General features: G+C 57.4%; 6 protein-coding genes across 6 annotated transcripts; 4 read left to right on the top strand and 2 right to left on the bottom strand.

The window, feature by feature from the left end:
• The first annotated feature begins 503 nt into the window (after positions 1–503).
• Positions 504–2,945, top strand: B0H64DRAFT_210148 (uncharacterized protein). The gene has a single exon (XM_062799406.1). It carries the CDS (start codon positions 809–811, stop codon positions 2,768–2,770), a length of 1,962 nt encoding a protein of 653 aa, XP_062656824.1. The 5' UTR covers positions 504–808; the 3' UTR covers positions 2,771–2,945.
• B0H64DRAFT_210147 (uncharacterized protein) lies at positions 2,946–6,483 on the bottom strand. The gene has a single exon (XM_062799405.1). It carries the CDS (start codon positions 6,331–6,333, stop codon positions 3,121–3,123), a length of 3,213 nt encoding a protein of 1,070 aa, XP_062656825.1. The 5' UTR covers positions 6,334–6,483; the 3' UTR covers positions 2,946–3,120.
• Positions 6,484–6,664: 181 nt separating this feature from the next.
• Positions 6,665–13,705, bottom strand: B0H64DRAFT_403979 (Mus7/MMS22 family-domain-containing protein). The gene is made up of 4 exons (XM_062804363.1): positions 8,832–13,705; positions 8,598–8,782; positions 8,376–8,543; positions 6,665–8,324 (listed from the first exon to the last, which is right to left on the bottom strand). The coding sequence occupies exons 1-4, from the start codon at positions 13,558–13,560 to the stop codon at positions 6,723–6,725; spliced, it is 6,684 nt and encodes a 2,227-aa protein (XP_062656826.1). The 5' UTR covers positions 13,561–13,705; the 3' UTR covers positions 6,665–6,722.
• A 208-nt stretch (positions 13,706–13,913) lies between these two features.
• B0H64DRAFT_403982 (uncharacterized protein) lies at positions 13,914–14,679 on the top strand. Its single transcript, XM_062804364.1, has 3 exons — positions 13,914–14,033; positions 14,087–14,150; positions 14,205–14,679. Exons 1-3 carry the CDS (start codon positions 13,973–13,975, stop codon positions 14,272–14,274), a joined length of 195 nt encoding a protein of 64 aa, XP_062656827.1. The 5' UTR covers positions 13,914–13,972; the 3' UTR covers positions 14,275–14,679.
• Positions 14,680–14,684: 5 nt separating this feature from the next.
• Positions 14,685–16,159, top strand: B0H64DRAFT_210190 (mitochondrial cytochrome c oxidase subunit V). Its single transcript, XM_062799407.1, has 3 exons — positions 14,685–15,277; positions 15,530–15,723; positions 15,791–16,159. The coding sequence occupies exons 1-3, from the start codon at positions 15,049–15,051 to the stop codon at positions 15,875–15,877; spliced, it is 510 nt and encodes a 169-aa protein (XP_062656828.1). The 5' UTR covers positions 14,685–15,048; the 3' UTR covers positions 15,878–16,159.
• Positions 16,160–17,264: 1,105 nt separating this feature from the next.
• B0H64DRAFT_210239 (glycerol-3-phosphate dehydrogenase) lies at positions 17,265–19,674 on the top strand. Its single transcript, XM_062799408.1, has 3 exons — positions 17,265–17,289; positions 17,342–19,414; positions 19,505–19,674. The coding sequence occupies exons 2-3, from the start codon at positions 17,524–17,526 to the stop codon at positions 19,654–19,656; spliced, it is 2,043 nt and encodes a 680-aa protein (XP_062656829.1). The 5' UTR covers positions 17,265–17,289; positions 17,342–17,523; the 3' UTR covers positions 19,657–19,674.
• Positions 19,675–20,098: the final 424 nt, after the last annotated feature.

The following is a 20,098-nucleotide window of genomic DNA, read 5'->3' on the forward strand; positions in this document are numbered from 1 at the left end:
GAGGCCTCTGTCGCCTTTTGGGACAATCGCGAAGCCGCCACCCACTTCCTTGCCTCGTTTCTGGCTCGCAAATCCATCGATATCCGGGCCAAGCCGAGAGAGCGGTTTTCGATTTTTGCAATGCCCTCAAGTCCCTGGCATTATTTGTTGCTAAAGTCCCGCAAAAAAACCGTCCGGTATCCTGGCGTGCTCCCTGCATCAGGCCGGAGGGTTATTTTATCTGAGCAATACCAGTTTACGTCAATTCATCGGCTGCAACAGCGCGTGACCTCATTCTCGACACTGCCATTGGATCTCGGCTTTCAATACCGATCCGGGCCCGGGGCTCGCAAGACCAAGCGGAGCGTAGCGCGCGGACGAGCCCGGCTCAGGGCAGCAGTAATTTTATAATTTTATGCTTCTCCTTTCTTCATGATATCTTTCTTGTCTTTTTTCTCTAATTAATTCAAAAGACACAAAGCACAAACTGTTGATCTCCTCGTGTTGAACTTGGCAGAGACGAAGGCAGTCTGGACCGAAGAATTACAGTGGGCCCTATCCCGAGCTAAGCTGTGGGGTGGACCGTTATAATTAGCGACTTGGCACAGTAACCTTCGGCCCAGGGCTGCCTGGACTTTGACAGCGACAACTCAAAAGTTGAATGAAGCTGAAGTTAAACCTGAAGCACCGCGCCGCTGGCAACGCCGCAATTCCCAGATTGGTTGCCAAACGCTACCTATTCAACCAAGGGCTTATTCAGGAGTGTTGAGGAACGGCGACAGGAATTATTGTGCTCGGTTAAGCCTGCACCGCGGGCTCTGCCGCCAACATGGCCCTCCCGCGTGGCAGGACCACGTACAAGAAGAAGGAAGGCATCCTCACGCTGACCGATGACCGCAGTGCCCTGATATGGATGCCAATGCCCGCAACGGGCCCGCCCACGGTGTCACTGGCGCTGGAGAATATAATGAACCTTCAGCAAACACCGGACGGCGCACCAAAGGTCATCTTGAGGGTCATCGAGAAACCCAAACCGGGTGCGGGCGAAGGGGCGGCGCCGTCACAGTTTCTCTTCCAGTTTACGTCGCCCACCGATGCCAGGACCGAGGCGAACGCCGTAAAAACCCTTCTCTCCCAGCTGCTGGCCGCTGCACGCGAGAACGACCCGAGCGTGCCAAAGCCCGCGGCGGCGGCGGCGGCGGCGGCGCAGAATGGAACTGATGGGACTGATGGCGCCGGAGCCTCGGCGGCCATGTCTTTTGCCAACACAGTGAACGCCAAGGCGGCGCCACCGAAGTGGTTCGACGACGACGTGCTCAGAGCAGACACCGAGCTGCAGCAGTCCCTCATAACGAAGGACGAGGGTCTAGCTCGGACCTACAAAGATGCATTCGCTTTGAAGCCCGCCTCCATCCCAGAAGCTGCATTCAATGCTCGATTCTGGTCCACCAGAATTGGCCTTCTCCGCGCTCATGCCATCGAGCTGAACCAGAAGAAAGGAGCCTACAATGTTCTCTCGACCATCAAGCCGCGGACCGAGGATGGACAGTTCAAGCTCAGTATTTCGTCGGAGCAGATTTCCATGATCCTACAACAGCACCCGCTTGTGAGGCGGATATATAACGACAATGTCCCTAAACTTTCCGAAAGCGAGTTCTGGTCTCGCTTCTTCCTCAGCAAGCTCTCCAAACAGCTGCGCGGCGAGCGAGTAACAGATAATGATAATTCCGATGCGATATTTGATCGTTATCTCAACGACGACAACACGTTCGGTTTCGCAAGCAAGATTACGTCGACCCAGAAGGTCCCGCACATCATAGACTTGGAAGCGAACGAAGAGAACCAGGGCGGGTACAAGAGCGGCAACCGCAAGGATGTCGAGATGCGCCCGCGGGGAAACATCCCCATCATCAGAACGTTGAATAGTCTGAGTGAGAAGATCATGGCCAATGTGGCCCCGTCAGACACCGATCCGTCCGGCCCAGACGGGCTGGACGATGACACGCGCACCTTTGGCGAGCTCACCCTGCGTGATCTCCGCGGTGATGCGAAAGCATCCCGCATCATGCTGAACGTCAAGGAGCAAAACAAGTTCTTCTCCAACCACGACGCCCACTCCGAAGAGGCCAAGATCTACGAATCGCAGGTCCCCTCTGAGGTCCTCTTTGAAGTCCACGCCGACATCGAGACGCTCGAGGACGACGGCTCGGGCGGAATAGATATCCGCAGGGGCATCGGCGTCGACGACGACAGCGACAGCGAGACGGACACCAAGAAGCCCAGCCACGTCGGGGCGCGGGGCGCGCGCAAGCAGGCGCAGAGCCAGATCCTCGACGGGATGCGCAAGAAGCGCAGCGAGACGCACGGCATATTCAGCACGGGCGGGGACGACGACGCCTCGCCCATGGGGATACCGCCCGAGATCGCGCAGCGCTGCGTGCTCACCAACGCCACCACCACCGAGTTCCTCAAGCAGTTCTGGGGCGCCTTCCTGTCGGGCGACCCCGCCCGCACCCAGGAGCTCGCCTACTACGCCGAGTCGCTGCGGCGGTCGGCCGACCGCATCGACGCCCTCGCCGCCGAGGCCGAGAAGATCCGCCAGCAGGTCATGGACAAGCGCAAGCGCGAGATCAGGGAGCACTACGAGCGGACGCGCAAGAAGCTGCGGTGGCAACCCCCCAAGGGCGGCCAGGACTCGGTGCGGGCGCTGTTCGAGGCGACGCTCTTGGGCATTAATTCGGCCTTGGAGTTGTATGTTACGGCGCTGGGCGAGGCGAAGGCCAGGAAGTGAGGGGACAGCCGGCTTAATGGGCTGGGCAGGGTATATAAAACAGGAAAGCTTGCATTCGTTCGTTAATGATACCATTAGGCCAGGGAGAAAGTTTGAAATAGATAGTCTCTCCTACCCAACAACCCCTTTTTTGTCTATTGCACGGGCAGGTAATAAATCCCCGGCGGTTACGTTACGCACACATGGTACATACAAATGTACAACGAACGGGGCCGTAGTAAGCGGCCAACCCCAAATTCGCACACACATACACACACACACACATACATACACAGGCTACGATTTATTGCATTCTTTCCAACGCCATTCGCCTTCCATCTCATCCCATTAATTTTATTTTTTCCCCCAATTCAAGCCGCACCAGCAGCATCGACCTGCCTAACCCTAGCCTCGCCAGACGACCCCTTCCCATCGTCCGGCACCACCTCGAAGCCCATCCCCTTCTTGACAACCCGCTTGCGGCCCGCGTCGCCATACTGCCCATCAAACTTGCGGATCGCCTTGAGGCTGTCCATATCCCCGCTGATACTCGCGCTGATCTCGCGCAGGCCCTTGTCGAAGTGGCGCTGCTCGAGCACGCGCCTCTCGGGGAACTGGAACTCGCCCTCGCCCTTCCAGGCGGCCTTGGCGCGCACCTCCTCGCGGACGGCCTCCATGGCGGCCGAGACGCAGAGGTTCTTGAGGTCGGAGCCGGAGTACAGCTCCGTGTCGGCGGCGAGCTTGCTGAGGTCGACCTCGGGCGCGAGGGTCTCTTCTTGCAGCATGACGCGCAGGATGGCGAGGCGCTCGGGGGCGAGCGGCAGGTCGACGAGGATCTTGCGGGGCAGGCGGCGCAGCACGGCCTCGTCGAGGTCGAAGGGCCGGTTGGTGGCCACCATGATGAAGTTGCGCGAGCCCGTCAGGCCGTCCCACTCGCGCAGGAACTGGGTGATGGTCTCGCGGTAGGGGGCGCGCGCGGAGCTGGAGCGCCGCGCCGCGAGCAGCGCGTCGGCCTCGTCGAGGAAGATGACGCAGGGGGCGAGCTTGCGCGCCAGGGTGAAGAGCGCTTGCACGTTCTTCTCGCTCTGGCCCACGTACTTGTCGTTGATGGTCGCGGCCGACACCTCGAGCATGCTCGCGCCGGACTCTTTGGCGACGGCCTTGGCGAGGAGCGTCTTGCCCGTCCCGGGCGGCCCGTAGAGGAGGCAGCCGGGGATGTGCTCCGTCTTGAGTACGCCGTAGGAGAAGGCCTCGGGGCGGACGAGGGAGAGGGTGGTCAAGCCGATGAGGGATTCTTTGGTCTCCTGCGGGACGACGATGTGGTCGAAGGTCGTGTTGATGTCCTTTGCGTTGATGAGACCCGAGAGGAGCTTCTTCTCGTCGGCGTTGTATTGTTTGGATGCGGCGGCACCGGAGAGCTTGCCGGTGGCGGACTCATCCGCGGAGGAGGACGCAGAGGAGTTTCGCGGGAGGGAGAGCGGGGAGGAGTAAGGGGGGAGGATGGCTGGATTGATATTCTGCCAGTGCTTGTCGCGGTCGAGCATGAACTGCATGCCGTAGCACAGCGCCGGGACGCCATACTCCTCGCGGGGGCCCATCTGGGCACCTACCATTAGGGACACTAGGCGCTGGATCCATTGTGCGTCATATATGTGTTTATTGAGCCAATCAACCATAATTTCGTAGTTCTTCTTCGATATTCTAGGTTCTCTCGACCGCAAGAACCCTGCAGCAATGGTAATGGGGACTTGATCCCCAACCACGGCGCGGAGCATGTCCTCGATATTGGCGAGGTTTTCTTCGGCATGGTTCCATTTCTCTTCCTCATTCGTCCTCGCTGGGTCGGCATGGAACGGGATGACGTGGGCGCCGTCTCGGCCCAGCTCAACGAGCTGTTCTCGGTAGTCGGGCAACTTGTCCACGTCGCCGGATGAGCTGCCCACGAAAACAACTCTTCTCCCTGCCTTCCACATTCGCTCGGTGATGGCCCGGAGCGTGGAGATGATGGAGTTACACAGCGAGCTCAGCTCTATGTAGTCGTGGAGATGAATGATCAGGTCTCGTCGTGGCTCCTTCACCTCTATCTCATTCTTGCCGCGTATGGAAGCTATGATCTTCGGGGCGGCCTTGGTCACCGTCACCTCTCGTTCGCGTTTGCGATCGGCAGCGGCAACAATCGTTTCCAGTGCAGAGTTGATCTTCATTTCTTCCCAGCGGCCATCTGTCAAACTGGCGATCCCGACCTTCTGTGAAATCAAATTCCTCAGCCGCATGGGCAGCTCAACGGCGACCATGCCGGGCTGGTCCGACTCGGCGCCGGCGATGGGACTGGACCGCGACACAAGTCTCCCGTTCATCTCGGCAGCGGCGTAGCCAAGCATGGAGAGCGAACCGCGGGCCGAATACTGGCTTTGGTTCAAGTGCGGCCCCAGGAGGCGGGCAACGTGGTGAGCAGATAGGTGCACGACATCGGCCTTGAGGTCCGTGGCCACGTCGTTGACTATCGAATCGGCGACTGTCCTCCCCTTTCCATTGAGCATGGAGAGAACAATTGGAGGCCGGCTCGCGTCTTGCCGGTCAGATGTGGGCAACGCCACCATCTGAGAGTTCACGACGGCGAGGAGCTCCACGGAGGCGGCGTACTCGGGATCCGGTCGTCTCGCTATGGGGCTCTGGTGGAATCCCGAACCAGGGCCGGCGTCGGACCGGACGTTTGAAAGCCAGCGCTGAGATTCGTGCGATACGAGCGACTCCGGCGAGGGCTGCCATAGCTCCCTGTCGTACATACTCGCCAAGTGGTGTTGGCGCAGTCTCTCGATGTGGTCCAGGTCGGTTCCGGGTTTTGGGTCATAGGTAAGCAGGAGAGTTTGCCAAAAGGCCGCTCGTTGTAACGCCTTGGCCCGCTTCAGCAATCGAAAGAGGGGCCCCCCCTCCCATTCTTTCCTCCTTGCAAAACGAGTCAACCCGTCCTTGAATGCGCCGAGCTCTTCCTCCCGGAAAGACGCTTTGTTGACCGTTGCCTCCTGGAGCAACAGTAGCCGATTGCGATCCTTGTCGTTCAGTCGGGGCAGCCGGGTGCCGGGGACACCGATGGGGCGCTGCTCGTACAGCGAGACCTGGGACATTGAGAACCACGAAGGCAACTCGAAGGGAGGGGCCTCCTCGACGCGGTTGTTGCGGTTGGCGCGGGCGCGGGCCGAACCGTAGCCCGCACTCTTCAGCTTCTCCCGTTTAGTCTCTGCATCGGTGTCGGCGGGCGCGGGGGGCTCGGGTTCAACCGGCTGGCCATTCCCTACTGCCGCCGCACCATTGTCCTTGTTCGAGCCGGTCGAAGGAGGGGGGTCGTCGCCGTTTGGTTCATCGGGGCGGGTGAGGAGGGACGGTGAGGCGTGGAGGCTGCGAGTGGCTACCGCGGGGCCATGTAGACGGCGGTGGATACGGCGTCGATGTGGAAGAGCGCCACGAACGGCAGCAGAAGCGACGGCGCTGGTCGGACACGCGTGAACAAGGGCGCGGGGCAGTCGATTGGCTCTAGAGGGAGTCTGCACCGACAGCAGGGCCCGAGCCCCGGCGGCCGTAGGCATGAGAATAACACAATTCGGAGGTTATCGCGTACATGCGGTTCGAATTGGCTATTCGCGCCTCGACGGTATCCAATGGCGCGGCTGTGCAACTACGATGTCGGTAGTTGCCGTCGGGCGTGAAGAAGGCAACAGCAAGGGTCGCGATGTCGGTGCACCGTCATTGCTCGGTGGCCATCAAATTTGGCCGCCGGCAGCCGAGCCTTGGCTTCGGTCCCCGGGCTGCTGCTTACCAAACCTATACGGGTTAGGGTTATGTGTGGACATCTCGCGAGCTGTAACAAGAAACAAGACCGCACTACAACCAGGAGGACAAAACCACTTCCGCTGAAGCATCAGAAAAGTCTTGTCATTACTCGTAACTATATACCCGTCCCTCATAACCAAAAACCCTAAAACAGCATCTCCTCCCCCACCTCTCGTCTGCCCCCTTTCCAACGTACTCCTTTTCTTTCCCTCTCCTCTCCCCCACCCAACTCCCACCTCCCTACAACAGCACCCAACCTCTCGAAAACAGCCCTCCTTTCCCAAGGGCAGTAGCTCGTCCCGCGAAGCGAGGCCGCACTGCTGCTCGTCACCACCGCCTGACTCATAATCGGAAACCCGCCCTGGGATCCTTTCCCTGAGGACGCCATCCTCACCATCACACGGTCCGCTGTCACCACCCAGTTCTTCCGCACGTCCGCGGCGATGATGTTGGCAAATGTCTGTACGCGTGGGTCGTTTCCGTTACCCGGCGCGGGTACATTCGTTGGCGGTAGGGCGGCCAAGACACCCGACAGGGCGAGATTGGTCGGGGAGCTGTCCCCTCCGTTTGAGAGGGAGAGGGTGTCCCCGATGTGAGACCGCAATTCCGTAAATAGCGTTGCAACCCTGTCCACGATGTCTTGTAGGTCGGGCATTGCCGAGTCGGAGTCGAATTCGTTGAATAGGTGGGCCGAGAGACTTGGTTGTAGGATGTCGGCTATCGTGGCCAGAAGCGACATGATGTGCAATTGCTGGAGCGAGAGCGCCGCGGTATTCCTGAGAGTGTCGACCCAGGACAGGATACTCGTCAAGATTCCTGCTGCATACTTCACATCGTGGTTTGGCAACTCCCTTGGAACGCAGCCCGAATCGAGGATCTCTCCAAGCGCGGTCGTGTACACCTCCAGCAGCGCCCAGCAATCCGGAGCCTGCGCAGACGCCTGTATAATGGCCGGTATCATGCACTGCAACATGAACGACGTGACATGGGCGTTCCTCATTGCCCTGCTCAGTATTTTGCACTCCTGCTCAAGCTTGTCGTTGCCTAGCGAAACTTTGAAGTTGTTGAATAGGTAGTGGAAGAGCGGTTGGGCCGCAGTAGCATCCCCTTCGCTCAGTTTGACTCCGTACGCGACTATACCCGCGGTGTGAAGTTGTGGATCCTGGATCGATGGCGAGTAATCAACGCTCGGCTGCATGAAGAAGGGGTCAACCGCGCAGATGTTGACTCCGTGAGACTTGATCAGCGAGATGACCTGCCTCACGAAGTCAATGTATACCCCATGTTCGTTGGGATAAGACCGGAGCAGTGCCAAGTCATCCTTCATCTTTTGCATTGCCAGCTGGAGCGTCTTCTTGAATTCCTCGCGATGCTGCTTAGCTTGCACCGAGCCACACTCTCTGAGTGTCTTCCGCATGTGCTGGATGGCGCAAGCCAAGAAGTCGATGTTCGAGTTGTAGTCCGGAGGGATTCCCACTGTAATTGTGGCTCGCTCCAAAAACGGCAGATCGTGGTGCTTGAGGACTTCTGCTAGGTAGTTCTCGTATCCTAGATACCTCAGCGGCTTCACGACCGAGAGCATCCACAGGCCCAAGACGTTGATTCCGATGTCTTTAAAATCGAAAACGTGGTTCTTGACAAGAACTGCAAGAAAGAGTGGGAGGAATCTTCTTTCCGGCGTTGTCAAATTCTTCGGTATGTCGGGGAATAAACTGTACTTTCCGGTAGAAAAGTAAGGTAGCAATCGCTAACAAGGTCAGCGACATCCTTCAAGGTGTATGGGCTAAGTACTACCAACCGTGACTCTGTTCTTGACAAACCTAGCCGCAATTCTTGCAGCCAAGGTGACCGCTTTCTCCGAGCAGGCAGCTTGTTGAGTATGTCGTCGCGGAGATTTCTCCAAAGGGAGTGCGAGAATGGTTCGGCTCATCCAGAAAAAGTCCTTGGTTAATTGTTCATTCACCAGCTATATCATATCAGCCTAGTACCTTGAGGGAGAGGTACCGAAATTAAGACATACCAGTACGGCGTCCTCCAGAAAAGGGGCATCGACGTTGTCGTCGAACTCGCTCGAGTACTGCTCTTCCGACGCCTGGTCTATCCGGCCCATTAGATGCTCGAGCGTGTCGAGGGCAACACGGAGTATGCCCCAGTCGAACCCTGGCGACTGATAGTCGAGACTGGTGAACACCTTTTGCAGTTGGCCTATTGCAAGTTAGCCACCCGGTTCACGCGAGGAGGGAGGCCGGCTCACCTATGCTAAGCCCATACAAAACCGCCTCCAGAGTCGGGGCGCGCTGCAAGACATCCAACGACGCCTTAACCGAGAAGTGGAGCACATCCAGGGCCGTCGCCTTGTTCTTGGCTATCATCTCGTCCCGCATATCTTTGCTGATGTTGGGCATCTCGGTTGACAGGTCCCGAAACTGTTGCTCAATATCCGAGGCGGCGGAGAGATACTGGTCCAGGACCTGGTTGAAAACATTGTTCCGCCAGACAGCGAGTGGCCTAAACACATCGCTACCCTCATTTTTGGCAATCACGAAGCGTGCAAGCTGATTCCAGGCTCTAACGTTGATCAGACATGCTTCCTTGTGAGCCGTGCCCGGGACAACCAGGACCTCTATGTCGTGAACTTCTCGCCGCAGCTCGGGCGGTGAGACCCAGAACAGAGTGCACAATAGATCGTGGTGATTTCGTAGGGCTGCCAAATCATGCTGGCGGATCGTGTCTTCCTTGAGATATTGCCGGCTATGGTTGGGAAGTGTCCTGGTAACGAGATTCTTGATGTCGTTGGGGCGGCCGAGCTCCTTTAGACGCTGGATTGCCAAAGCTAGGAGCTTGATGAAGATGTGGAAGCACCGGTCGTCTGGCTCGATGGCGAGAGACGGCCTGCGGTCAAGTTCCTCGAGGAACTGCGGGGACTTATACACTTCCTCATTCCTGAGATGAGCAAGGCTCTGTGAGCCGAAAAAGTCGAAGATGGTCCCGATGACGCCGGTACATCGGCGCCAACCCCACTGCTGAACGAGAAAATGGCAGCGCGCCACAAGGGCTCGGCAGTAGTCGTTGAAACCAGGCGGTTGACGAGGATTCGTTTGGTACAGCTGGAAGACTCGCTTCAGCAACTGCTGCGGCAGTGCCCATCCTTCTACCGGCGTAGCGTGTCTCGCCCCCGAAATGAGAAGCCCGGAGTTGTCAATCTCGGAGAGCGGCAGTAATGTAAACACATCTTGCCAAAGTCGCTCAAACCCTTGTGCATCCGCGCCTAAGCCGAGCCCATGGTTGAGCATGACTGACTGGGTGACATCCCAGAAAGAGCTTCTCGGAATAGCGGCGCTTTCCAAGAGTCTCATCATGACCACCCAGCAGTTTGTGACGCACAGATCTGGGCGTATCCCTCGCTCCCTGAAAGCCGAACGTTGTAAATCCCCGTAGAGAGTTCGCAGTTCCTCGGTGCCGTATGCTAGGAGGCGTCGAATGGTGACTGAAGCCGCTTTCTTAAGCAAATCATCAAGCTTCATGGATTGACAAGGGTCCCCGTTGGTTCCTTGGCTCATCGAACGCACCGCCAACGTCGCGAGAGAGAAGCGGATGTTAACCTCGAGCTGCGCCCTCTTGGTGCTCTCCGAGACCGAGCTTGTATCAATTGACTCAAAGCGGTCGGTGAAACCGGAGAGGATCTCAAGCCACCTCGACACAAAGGCTTTCCCTGCGGAATCGCTCTGAACACTAAGGGAGCGAAGCACGTATCCAAGCACAAAATCGGCCGCTTCCAGTGCCCTTTGGCCTGAACCCTCGCTTGGCGCTGTGTTCTGAATTAGTTGCTCGGCAATCCAATCAATGAGTATGCCGAGCTCTGAAGATGTATTGTCGTCCCAACTGCTCCATCTTAGAACTCTCCCATCAAGGGAAAAGGACACGGCGGATCTTTGGTGGCGGATTCGGTCAGACAAACCAACATCTACCGCATCTCGCACTAGCCCCTTTCCAATGACGGTGCTCTCGTGGAAGTAAACGCCTCTATCAAGCGGGAAAACCTCAAAATGATGGGTGTAGTGCGTTCCATAAGGACCAAGGCCTCTGAGCTTGTCTTCAGCCCAAACTTTGTCTCGTGTGTGCTGTTCATGAACTCCAACGGCAGGGAGGTCCACCGGCAAAGGATCATTGGCGCGAGCGTATTGCGGAGCCTCCAAGTCCACGCGCTGGGGGCGACGCTTCTTGCGGAATCTTGACCTGTCAACTCTGGCTTTTCCCCCTCTTGAGGCGGAAGGTGCCTCAACACTCATACCAACTTCGGCCCCGTTGACTTGTTCTTCGGCCACAGGCTCCCGGAGCGTGAAGTCCACATCTAGCACGCGATCTGACCCATCATCTGTCGAGATGTCTAGCATCTTCCGGCGCCTCCTATAGAAGGCATCTAAACTCCGCTTCCGCGCATTGAGTTGCCGTCGTTTATCCCTAGATTCCTCCTCCTCTAGCTGTGCGGGGTGCAAGCTGGGGGCGCGGTCTGGTAATCGTTTCCATGGTTGGATAGCCGAAGTTTGGGGCGGTTGAGGGGTCTGAGCATCTTGCGAGCTTTCGTCGGCGATAACAAATGAGTCGAGGTTGCTTTGTCGAATTAACTTATGAGGTTGACCGCCCCGGGGGCGTGGAGCGGTATTTGTTGATATCTCGCGCAGCGCTGGCCTGCTCCTCGGTTTATCTAGTTGCTTTCGTGGTGGCGTGGGGATTTTGGGCTTTGTCTTGCCCGATTTCCAGTCCCGAAGGACTGAAAGGGCGTCCACGTTGTCGCTACGCGTTGCCAGACTAATGAGCTTCCTCGATGGACTCGTCTTGCCCAAATTCGGCCTCCTTTTGGCAGCACGCGCGGCGATCTTGACAAACTTCGGGGCCTCAGGCTCCGCAACGTCCAAGATGCTCAGGAGTGGGGCCGTGGTCGCCTTCTTGTCGGACTTGCGATTCACCCTAGAGCCACCCCCTTTCCGATGCCGATGTTCAATCGTTGAGTCTCTCTTTGCGGGGGTTGGTGCGGTTCCCCCTTTGGATCGGGGTAGAACCTGAGTTATCCTAGGTTGCCGGGGGGTGGGGTTGTGGCGGCCCTGGAACCCAGACTGCGTTCCGCTCCGCTTCTGTTTCTTTGCCCTCCCAGACGTACTTTGTGGCCCGGATCTCTTCCTCCCGGGAAGCATCCAGTCGATCCTATCCTCTTCGATCACTGAAGCCCCGTCGTCTTCATCGATAACGATGGTCGTCGGTGTCATCCGAATGGGATCGTTTGTGGCGGTTGGCCGTCGAGGTGGCTCGTTCTCGGAGTCTTCGGACTCGTCAAACAACATCAATGGCGCCGTGCTGTACGGTTTCGGAGAGCCCTGGCGGGGCAGAGCCACACCTCGCCTTACGGTGCGATCCGGCGAAGGTTCGGGAGTCCTTCTCCGCGAGTTCCGCGCGACAGGTTTGCCTTGCTGGTCTAGACGGAGCCACGAGGCTGGTAATACTCCACGGATCCTGCGACTGTTGTGGCGAACTACTTCCGAATCAGTACCGGAGTCGTCCGTAGAACTCGCCTGATCCCCACCGCCGAGGTCGCTCAGAGAATCATCGTGGACCGGGATTGGAGAATTTGTGGCCTCGTCTTCGGGTATAGCAGCATCCAACGTCAGTTCGCCAGCAAGTGCATCCGGTTTGTTCGGACAAGGTTTAGCGGGTGATTTCGGAGCGGTTTCGAGTTCCGGTAACGGCTCTTCCGGCGGGTACGGTACAGGGGGCGAAGAGGACAAGTCCCATACGTTTATGGGTGGCGGTGGGATAAACTTTGGGCGTTGTGGTGATCCCTGGGGTGATGAATCAAGGATAAATCTGGCCCTTTTCCGTTTCGTGGAGGACAACACCTGGGAGCGCTGCCGCTTTAGCACCTGCTGCCGCTTCTTTGCAGATACCGGCCGAAGCCGATCCAGGGGGGGGAACTCTTCATCGGAGAGGCTCGTAGCATCTGTCTGGTCGGCAATGGTCTGCTGGCTACTGTTTCGCAACTGCTGGCCTTGAGGAGATGTTTTCGGGACTGAAGGGGTGAGGGCCAACTCGTCCTCCTCATCGTCAAATAGAATCGGACCACTTTCTTCTAGGCCACCAAAGCGCTCCCCGCTTGCCTCCTGACTTTCCTCAGCCTGAAATTCTTGTTCCTGGGAGTCTTCCTCCTCGACTCCGCTTCGTGCCGGCCGAGATCCGTGTGCGACCCGAATGGGCTTTACGCCGTGTGACTTCATGAAAGTAGAGTATTGCGCGTTCTCGAGAAGATAGGGATGCTGCTGGATCGGTTTCCGTGGACGAAATGAGCGCTCTAACGGGATATCGGTCTGTTTTAGCAGTTCCTCGGTATTCGGTTCCTCAATGGGCGGCGGTCCGCGGGCAGGTGGCTGCGTAGGATGGGCCACAGGAGGGGAAAGGCGAGCACGGGGTAGTGAAGGAGACTGGGGTGGTGTGGGAGTCCTTGAAAGCATGCTCGCAGGAGAGGATGCGCCTGAACCTTGAACATAGCCTGTCAATATCTCGTCCTCTGGACTTGGATTTGACGTGGTGTTAGGCTGGTTTTCCCGTGCCGATGCGGGCTTGTCGAGCGCGTGCTTGGTAGGCGTAGAAGGGGGCCCCCTCTCTAGTCTGTCCGGTGTTGGTTGGGCAGGCCATGGCGGTTGGCTCAACAACTGTGATGCCTGGCCCGAAATCGTATCGAGGAAGGGCGAAGCTTGCTCCGGTAAAGAACTTGGGACACTCCAAATGTCACCATCTCTAGCCGACTCTTGGTTCTTCCCTTCCACCCCCGTCTCGTCGACATCGTTTCGTGGCAACTGGTCATTGGACTGGTCGAGATTGTCGCCGTCGTCTCCGTCATTGTCGTTGTTGTTGTCGTTGTCGTGAAAATCCGTGTCATCGAAGCTCTCGTCGTCCGAATCCGGAACCTCTCCCAATTCCCTCCAGCTCTTCATGGCGCCCTGTTATCATATCGTGGATGTCATTGAATGACTCGGGTCAGAATGTTGGGAGGATTGCCACGAGATTTGTCGGAATGAAGACATGGAAGCACGGGCTGTGCAAGGATACAAATTACCAGGTACCTGCCTTCGGTGCACCATGTCGGCGCGTCAAATGGCATGAGACGCGACTACCAGGAGCTCTAGTGGGGCAATTTAATGTTCGCGTTCCCGTGCCACCAATTAACACTATCGGGGCTTCCCGGATCGTAATCGTATTGTTTGGTACCACATGTGTATGTTACCGTATCAAATAATTAACATTTCTGAACACCGACAAGGTCTCGGCTCTCAGTCAAAGCACGATCCTTTTGTAAACCGAACACGACCATTCTCGACCAAGTCTTCCGAGACGCTTTCCCCAACAATGAGCAACCAATCCAAGATTATCACAGTTGGCATACTCATAGCTTTTGGTATTGGCAACGGTAAGTGTTTGCTTTGACTCAAAAAGCTCCCGCAGATGTTAACAGTCACACAGCTTATTACACATTCAACCCAAGTTTGAAGGAGTTGAAGGAACAGAAGGAGGGCTCGTCGATCCGGTGAGATCCCATTATCGTAACAGCCGTGGGAGTCGGCGACTCATATCAAAACAGCAAAACACTCGAACCCCAAGGCAGCCGAGCACCACCGCCAGAACAAGACAAAGAAAAGAAATTCAGCTAAACTAGGAGGTAGAAATATGGTTTGATACCCGCCGTTCTAGCTTCCGGCTAGAGCGAAGCAGGTTGTAAGACACAAGGAACTGCCGTAAATACAAAGACGAGAAAGCAGTCCACAGCTCCGAGGGCACGCGCATCGCCCCGCATGTAACAAACGAATATCAGAGTATCATACTGATGTAGAGTATAGTTACTCTATGATGTCCATGAAGTACCTACGTTTGAGTCGTTCACAACGGATCTTTACATGCTCTTGTGAGCATAGCTGCACCCAATCAGTTGCGTACATTGAACCCCAGACATCCTCAACCGGGCACACATACCCGGGCTACTTGGGCACACGACGCCGCGCGCGAGACCAATCGCTCCATTCATCATGAAGCATGAAACTAGTAGATGCAAACTCTCGAATACAAGCCACAGTCTTCATAGTATATGGTATATACATGTTTTCGATAAACGCACAATAACCGGCATTTTCCCGATCCCTGCCTCTCTTACATCATTGAATGGTGTGGGGCTCGGCCCAGTTGCACTTAACGGGAATGCCAATGTCCGCTCCAGAGCTTCCAATCAGGCCATTTCGAATTCCGAGCTGAGGCCATTTGCCCGAAAAAAAGCTCGTCCGTGCATACTCGCCTCGACCACCTCCCACAAAACATCAACCGACGAGCTCCCAGGCCGCCAGCCGCTCCGGTTATCCAATTGGAACCATCTCCACTCACCAAGTCTGCGTCGAGTTCGCTAGCCGACCGACGAGATTTATCAATCGCCCAACATGTCGCCCGTCCTCCGCAACGCCCTTGTGCGCGCCTCCCGGCAGTCGGCCACGACCGCCCTCGGCTACCGCGCCGCCTCGACGCACGCCATCTCGAACCCGACGCTGGCCAACATCGAGAAGAGGTGGGAGGGCATGCCGATGCAGGAGCAGGCCGAGCTGTGGATGGCCCTGCGCGACCGGATGAAGGAGAACTGGGCCGAAATGACCGTCCAGGAGAAGAAGGCCGGTAAGTTGCCGATGCCAAGACCCCTCATGGCCAGTTTTATCGACGGCGGGTCAGTCCCGCGCGCATGGCGGAGCTTGGAGGGAGCTCTGTAGCTGAAATTTGGATGGATCGCAATGTTTTTGGCGGTCGCCAATCCATGGCGGGGGAGCTTGATGAGCTGCTGGAATACCTACGTCACTGACACCCCCGCTCGCGATGGGTCGAACCATCACCACATACAAACAAACACTAACCCGACACGCCTCTACATAGCCTACTGGGTGGCATTCGGTCCCCACGGCCCTCGTGCCCTCGACCCCCCCGGCGAGGGCAAGAAGGTTGCCCTCTATACCGCGGTCGGCGTCGCCGCCAGTCTCCTCCTCTTCGCCACTGTGCGATCGTTCGCTAAGCCGCCACCGAGCACCATGACCAAGGAGTGGCAGGAGGCGACAAACGAGTTCCTCAAGGTGAGTTTCCGCTGCTCTCTACGGCGCCCGCTGCTGCCGATGGCCACTAACCCGGCTCCCCCCACAGAACCAAAAGTCGGACCCATTGACCGGTATCGCATCAGAAGGCTACTCGGGTAAAGGCGCCGTACAGTCGCCCTCGTCGAAGGCATAAACCAGGGCCGCTTTCTTTTGTCAATAGATGGAACTTACTATCCCGGGAATCGCTCGCGTATGGCGAGCTGGAGAAAGACGTTTGGGGTGACGGAGCATGGGGGCTTACAGGGGCTGACACTGGATGGTGTAAATACTGTACAACGCGATCAATGCGACTTTCTTTCCTTGTTGCCCCCAGTTCAGATTCTGGCAAGCTGTCCGAGCTTGCCGGCGTTCAAACTACCCAGTGCCGATGTTCGCCATGTCGGCCTGACCTCAACTGTTTGCCAGTTTCCTATGCTCGAGCAGTCCCATGAGGCGGGTATTCCATGATTTCGGCACGTACATACCTTTGGCCTGCACTCACTAAGTAGCTAGCTCGCTATCGATGCTTGCACTGAAGGCTCGTTGGGCACACATGTGGTTCGGGGGTCCACTCTCCAGTATCGGGCCTGGCCGGGCAGAAATCGCAGCGGTAGTATGTTTGCATCGCACAACTGCTTAGAGCTGAAGTACAAAAATTCGGCCACGAACGTACAGTTGCTGATCTTCTTTCTAGGGGCGTTCGACCTGACACTGTCCACTATGCTACAGTTTTCCGAGGAGCTCCTAGCAGGGTGACTGCGCAATCGAAGTCAGGTGAGCTGTTATAGAACTCCATCACATATGCTTGTAGCGTTGAACGCTCTCCGAGGTCTATCCTTGCTTCCATTCTAGTTAACACACAAGTGCACTTTAACGGTCCGGTCGCAGTGGGGAGTGGAAATGGGACTGTGGCTCTTAGAGAGATGACAGCACCGAGAACAAGAGTTATATGGATGCGGGATTTCAAATTACCCTTACTGTGTAGCCTGCGGCTTCGAAGCCCGGCTGGCATTCACCCGACTTCGAGCTCCTCTGAATCTGTCGCTGTTGTTCGTCGCTGTGACTCCCATTGGCGGAAAATCAGCATTGAAATTCGAGCTTCCCGGCGGGGCAACGTGCCCCAATTTTGCCGGCGCATTGGCTGCAGCGCGGGGCATGGGGTGGTTTGGTAAGCGGGCGGGATGCCGTCTGAACCCTTACACGGGCGTCGGCTTCACATGGAACTCCAACCCCGGCTTCGGACAAAACATCTTATCATGACTTCAACCGCCGTCTCCTTTCCCTCCTCTGCAAGGCCACGAGGTAAGGGCGTGGTTCTGCACGCGCCTGACTGAAATCCATACTAGCAAGCCGTTGATTGATCCTATTTCGTTTTTTGCGGAGCGTTGCCGGCCACCTGATCCTCCTCAAACTGACTTGTACCCGCTGATCTGCAACCGGACTTATCGAGTCCACTATCGTCCGGGTGTTCTCCATCTCCCCCGCCGAGTGTCGCGATACGGCGCCTCGCGGCGCTTCGTGTGGTGAATCGAGGCGCGAAAAGGGGAGGGCATTTCTTCAGGTAAGGTCAGTTTTTTATTCAATTCGGATAACTCGCAAACTGATATCAGGGTTTCAGGTCTGGTGTTGGAAGCAAGCAACCAACTCCAACTCCGCCGCACATTCTTGCCGGTTGCGTCATTAGTGGAGTGGTCGCAATCCACCCACGCATCCTCCGAGTCACTCGAGTGACTATAGAACGGGCCAACGCACGTCGCCGCCTCCCAATCCTTTCCCCTCCAGTTTCGCATCAAGGCGCCAATGTCGAGGTTCGCGAAAGTAAGGCGGTTGATACCGCCACTCGCCGTCGCCGGCACGGCGGCCGGTGCCCTCTATTACGTCTACCGTCCCCGAAACATCCCCGGATACGAAGGCCCGGTGGTGCCTCCCCCTATCTTTGGCGCCGACGGCACCTTCAAGCTGCCCCGCTTTCCCCGCGTGAAGTCGCGCCTCGAGCAGATCGCCGACCTTAAACGGAGCAGCGGCGGGAACACGGAGGAAGAGTATGACATCCTAGTCATTGGCGCGGGCGCAACAGGCTCGGGGGTCGCCCTCGATGCCGCAACCCGCGGGCTCAAGGTTGCCGTGGTCGAGCGCGGCGACTTCAGCTGCGGCACCAGCAGCAAGAGCACCAAGCTTGTCCACGGCGGTGTGCGCTACCTCGAAAAGGCTGTCTGGAACCTGGACTACTCCCAGTATGAGTTGGTGAAGGAGGCCCTGAAGGAGCGCACATACTTCTTGCAAACGGCACCGCATCTGAGCAGCTGGCTCCCGATTATGCTGCCGCTCGACCGGTGGTGGAAGGTGCCGTACTACTGGGCCGGTACCAAGTTCTACGACTTCCTCGCCGGCAGCGAGGGCATTGAGAGCTCGTACTTCCTAACCAAGAGCAAGGCCATCGACGCATTCCCCATGGTGAAGCAGACCGATCTTGTGGGTGCGCTGGTGTACTACGACGGGGCGCACAATGACTCGAGGATGAACGTGTCGCTTGCCATGACAGCGGCGCTGTACGGCGCCACGGTCGTGAATCACATGGAGGTTACTGGGCTTATGAAGGACGATAAGGGCAAACTCTGCGGGGCCACCGTCAAGGACAACATTGCCGAGAGAGACGGCAAGCGGGCGGACAACTTCAATATCAAGGCCAAGTGCATCATCAATTGCACAGGTCCATTCACCGACGGCATCAGGAAGATGGACGATCCGAATGGCAAAGAGATCGTCGCACCCGCGTCTGGCGTACACATCATCCTCCCCGGCTACTACTGCCCCGGCAAGATGGGTCTGATAGACCCGGCGACCTCGGACGGAAGGGTTATCTTCTTCCTACCCTGGCAGGGCAACACGATCGCCGGCACCACCGACGACCCTGCAGCAGTCTCCAACAACCCGCTCCCGGATGAGAAATCGATCCAGTGGATCCTCAACGAGGTCAGCCACTACCTCTCCCCAGACATCAACGTCCGTCGCGGGGACGTCCTCGCCGCCTGGTGCGGCCTGCGCCCGCTCGTCAAAGACCCCAAGGCCAAAAACACCGAGTCGCTCGTCCGCAGCCACCTAGTCGACATCTCCGAGTCCGGCCTCCTCACCTGCGCCGGCGGCAAGTGGACCACCTACCGGCAGATGGCCGAGGAGTGCGTCGACGCGGCCGTGCAGGCCTTCGACCTCCAGACCAAGCCGGTCGTCAACGCGCCCCGCGTCAGCGGCACGGAGAACGTGGACGACGGGGCGGACCTGGACGGCTCGTGCCAGACGCACCGGGTGCGGCTCGTCGGCGCGCACGGCTTCAGCCGCACGCTCTTCATCCACCTGATCCAGCACTTTGGCGTCGAGACCGAGGTGGCCAAGCACCTGACCGAGAGCTACGGCGACCGCGCCTGGACCGTCGCCGCCCTCTGCCGCCCCACCGACAAGCGCTTCCCCGCCCGCGGCGACCGCATCTCCCAGCTCTACCCCTTCGTCGACGGCGAGGTCCGCTACGCCGTCCGTCATGAGTATGCCCAGACCGCGGTGGATGTGCTCGCGCGCCGTACCAGGTTGGCGTTTCTGAATGCCCAGGCCGCGCTGGAGGCCCTGCCGAGGGTTATTGATATCATGGCGCAGGAGCTGGGGTGGGATCGGAAGCGGCAGGATGTCGAGTGGAAGCAGAGTATGTGGTTTGCCCGTTTTCCTTTTAGCTTCTTTTTGTTTCTGTTTTGATGGGGTGTGATCGCTGACGGTATTCTTTCTCTCTCTCTAGCCGTGACGTTCCTCGAATCCATGGGCCTGCCCCAGCCGATGCTCTCGGTCACCCGCAAGCAGATCGAGCAGGGCAAGATCGACTGGAAGTCGTCGCTGGAGTACCGCATGTACTCGCGGCACGATAAGCCGCCGGTTGATGAGGAGGCTTGAGTTTGGGTAGGGTTGGGGGGGGGGGGGGGGTAAGGGGAGGAGGGGAGGGGAAGGGTCGAAAAGTCGGTTGGCAGGCATGGTTGCGGCGTTTTTGTGTATGTCTAGATCGGCATGGCTGGCTGCATGTGTTTTTTGTATTATTGGACTACGTTGGTTGTGCTTGTATCATTGCAGTGGTATAGTTGTAATGGATATGCTTTGATATTTGACTGACGTAGTGATGGTTGATTGTGTGTGTCTCGAAGTTGTTACCCCAGTTGTATATAGGATCGAACCGAAGAGAGTCACGCAGATTCTCAACCCTTCCGTAAAGCGGCATGAACACAGATCGAGACACGACCCCCCGGCTTACGACGTACTGGCAGTAAACGTACAGACTTGACCTACCTTAGGTAGGTTAGTACCTTCTGGCCAAAAAAGCCGAATGCAAAAGGAAAGTAAC

Source organism: Chaetomium fimeti, assembly GCF_033439085.1.
Source record: "Chaetomium fimeti strain CBS 168.71 chromosome Unknown B0H64scaffold_6, whole genome shotgun sequence".
Taxonomy (NCBI): domain Eukaryota; kingdom Fungi; phylum Ascomycota; class Sordariomycetes; order Sordariales; family Chaetomiaceae; genus Chaetomium; species Chaetomium fimeti.

Coding starts and splice junctions, on each gene's coding strand:
- B0H64DRAFT_210147 (XM_062799405.1), bottom strand. CDS start 6,333: ATGCCTACGGCCGCCGGGGCTCGGGCCCTGCTGTCGGTGCAGACTCCC.
- B0H64DRAFT_403982 (XM_062804364.1), top strand. CDS start 13,973: ATGAGCAACCAATCCAAGATTATCACAGTTGGCATACTCATAGCTTTT. Junction 14,034..14,086: donor AGCTTTTGGTATTGGCAACG/GTAAGTGTTTGC, acceptor ACAGTCACACAG/CTTATTACACATTCAACCCA. Junction 14,151..14,204: donor AAGGAGGGCTCGTCGATCCG/GTGAGATCCCAT, acceptor ATATCAAAACAG/CAAAACACTCGAACCCCAAG.
- B0H64DRAFT_210148 (XM_062799406.1), top strand. CDS start 809: ATGGCCCTCCCGCGTGGCAGGACCACGTACAAGAAGAAGGAAGGCATC.
- B0H64DRAFT_210239 (XM_062799408.1), top strand. CDS start 17,524: ATGTCGAGGTTCGCGAAAGTAAGGCGGTTGATACCGCCACTCGCCGTC. Junction 19,415..19,504: donor GGATGTCGAGTGGAAGCAGA/GTATGTGGTTTG, acceptor CTCTCTCTCTAG/CCGTGACGTTCCTCGAATCC.
- B0H64DRAFT_210190 (XM_062799407.1), top strand. CDS start 15,049: ATGTCGCCCGTCCTCCGCAACGCCCTTGTGCGCGCCTCCCGGCAGTCG. Junction 15,278..15,529: donor CGTCCAGGAGAAGAAGGCCG/GTAAGTTGCCGA, acceptor GCCTCTACATAG/CCTACTGGGTGGCATTCGGT. Junction 15,724..15,790: donor CGACAAACGAGTTCCTCAAG/GTGAGTTTCCGC, acceptor CTCCCCCCACAG/AACCAAAAGTCGGACCCATT.
- B0H64DRAFT_403979 (XM_062804363.1), bottom strand. CDS start 13,560: ATGAAGAGCTGGAGGGAATTGGGAGAGGTTCCGGATTCGGACGACGAG. Junction 8,544..8,597: donor TTCTGGAGGACGCCGTACTG/GTATGTCTTAAT, acceptor GATATGATATAG/CTGGTGAATGAACAATTAAC. Junction 8,325..8,375: donor TTGTCAAGAACAGAGTCACG/GTTGGTAGTACT, acceptor TGACCTTGTTAG/CGATTGCTACCTTACTTTTC.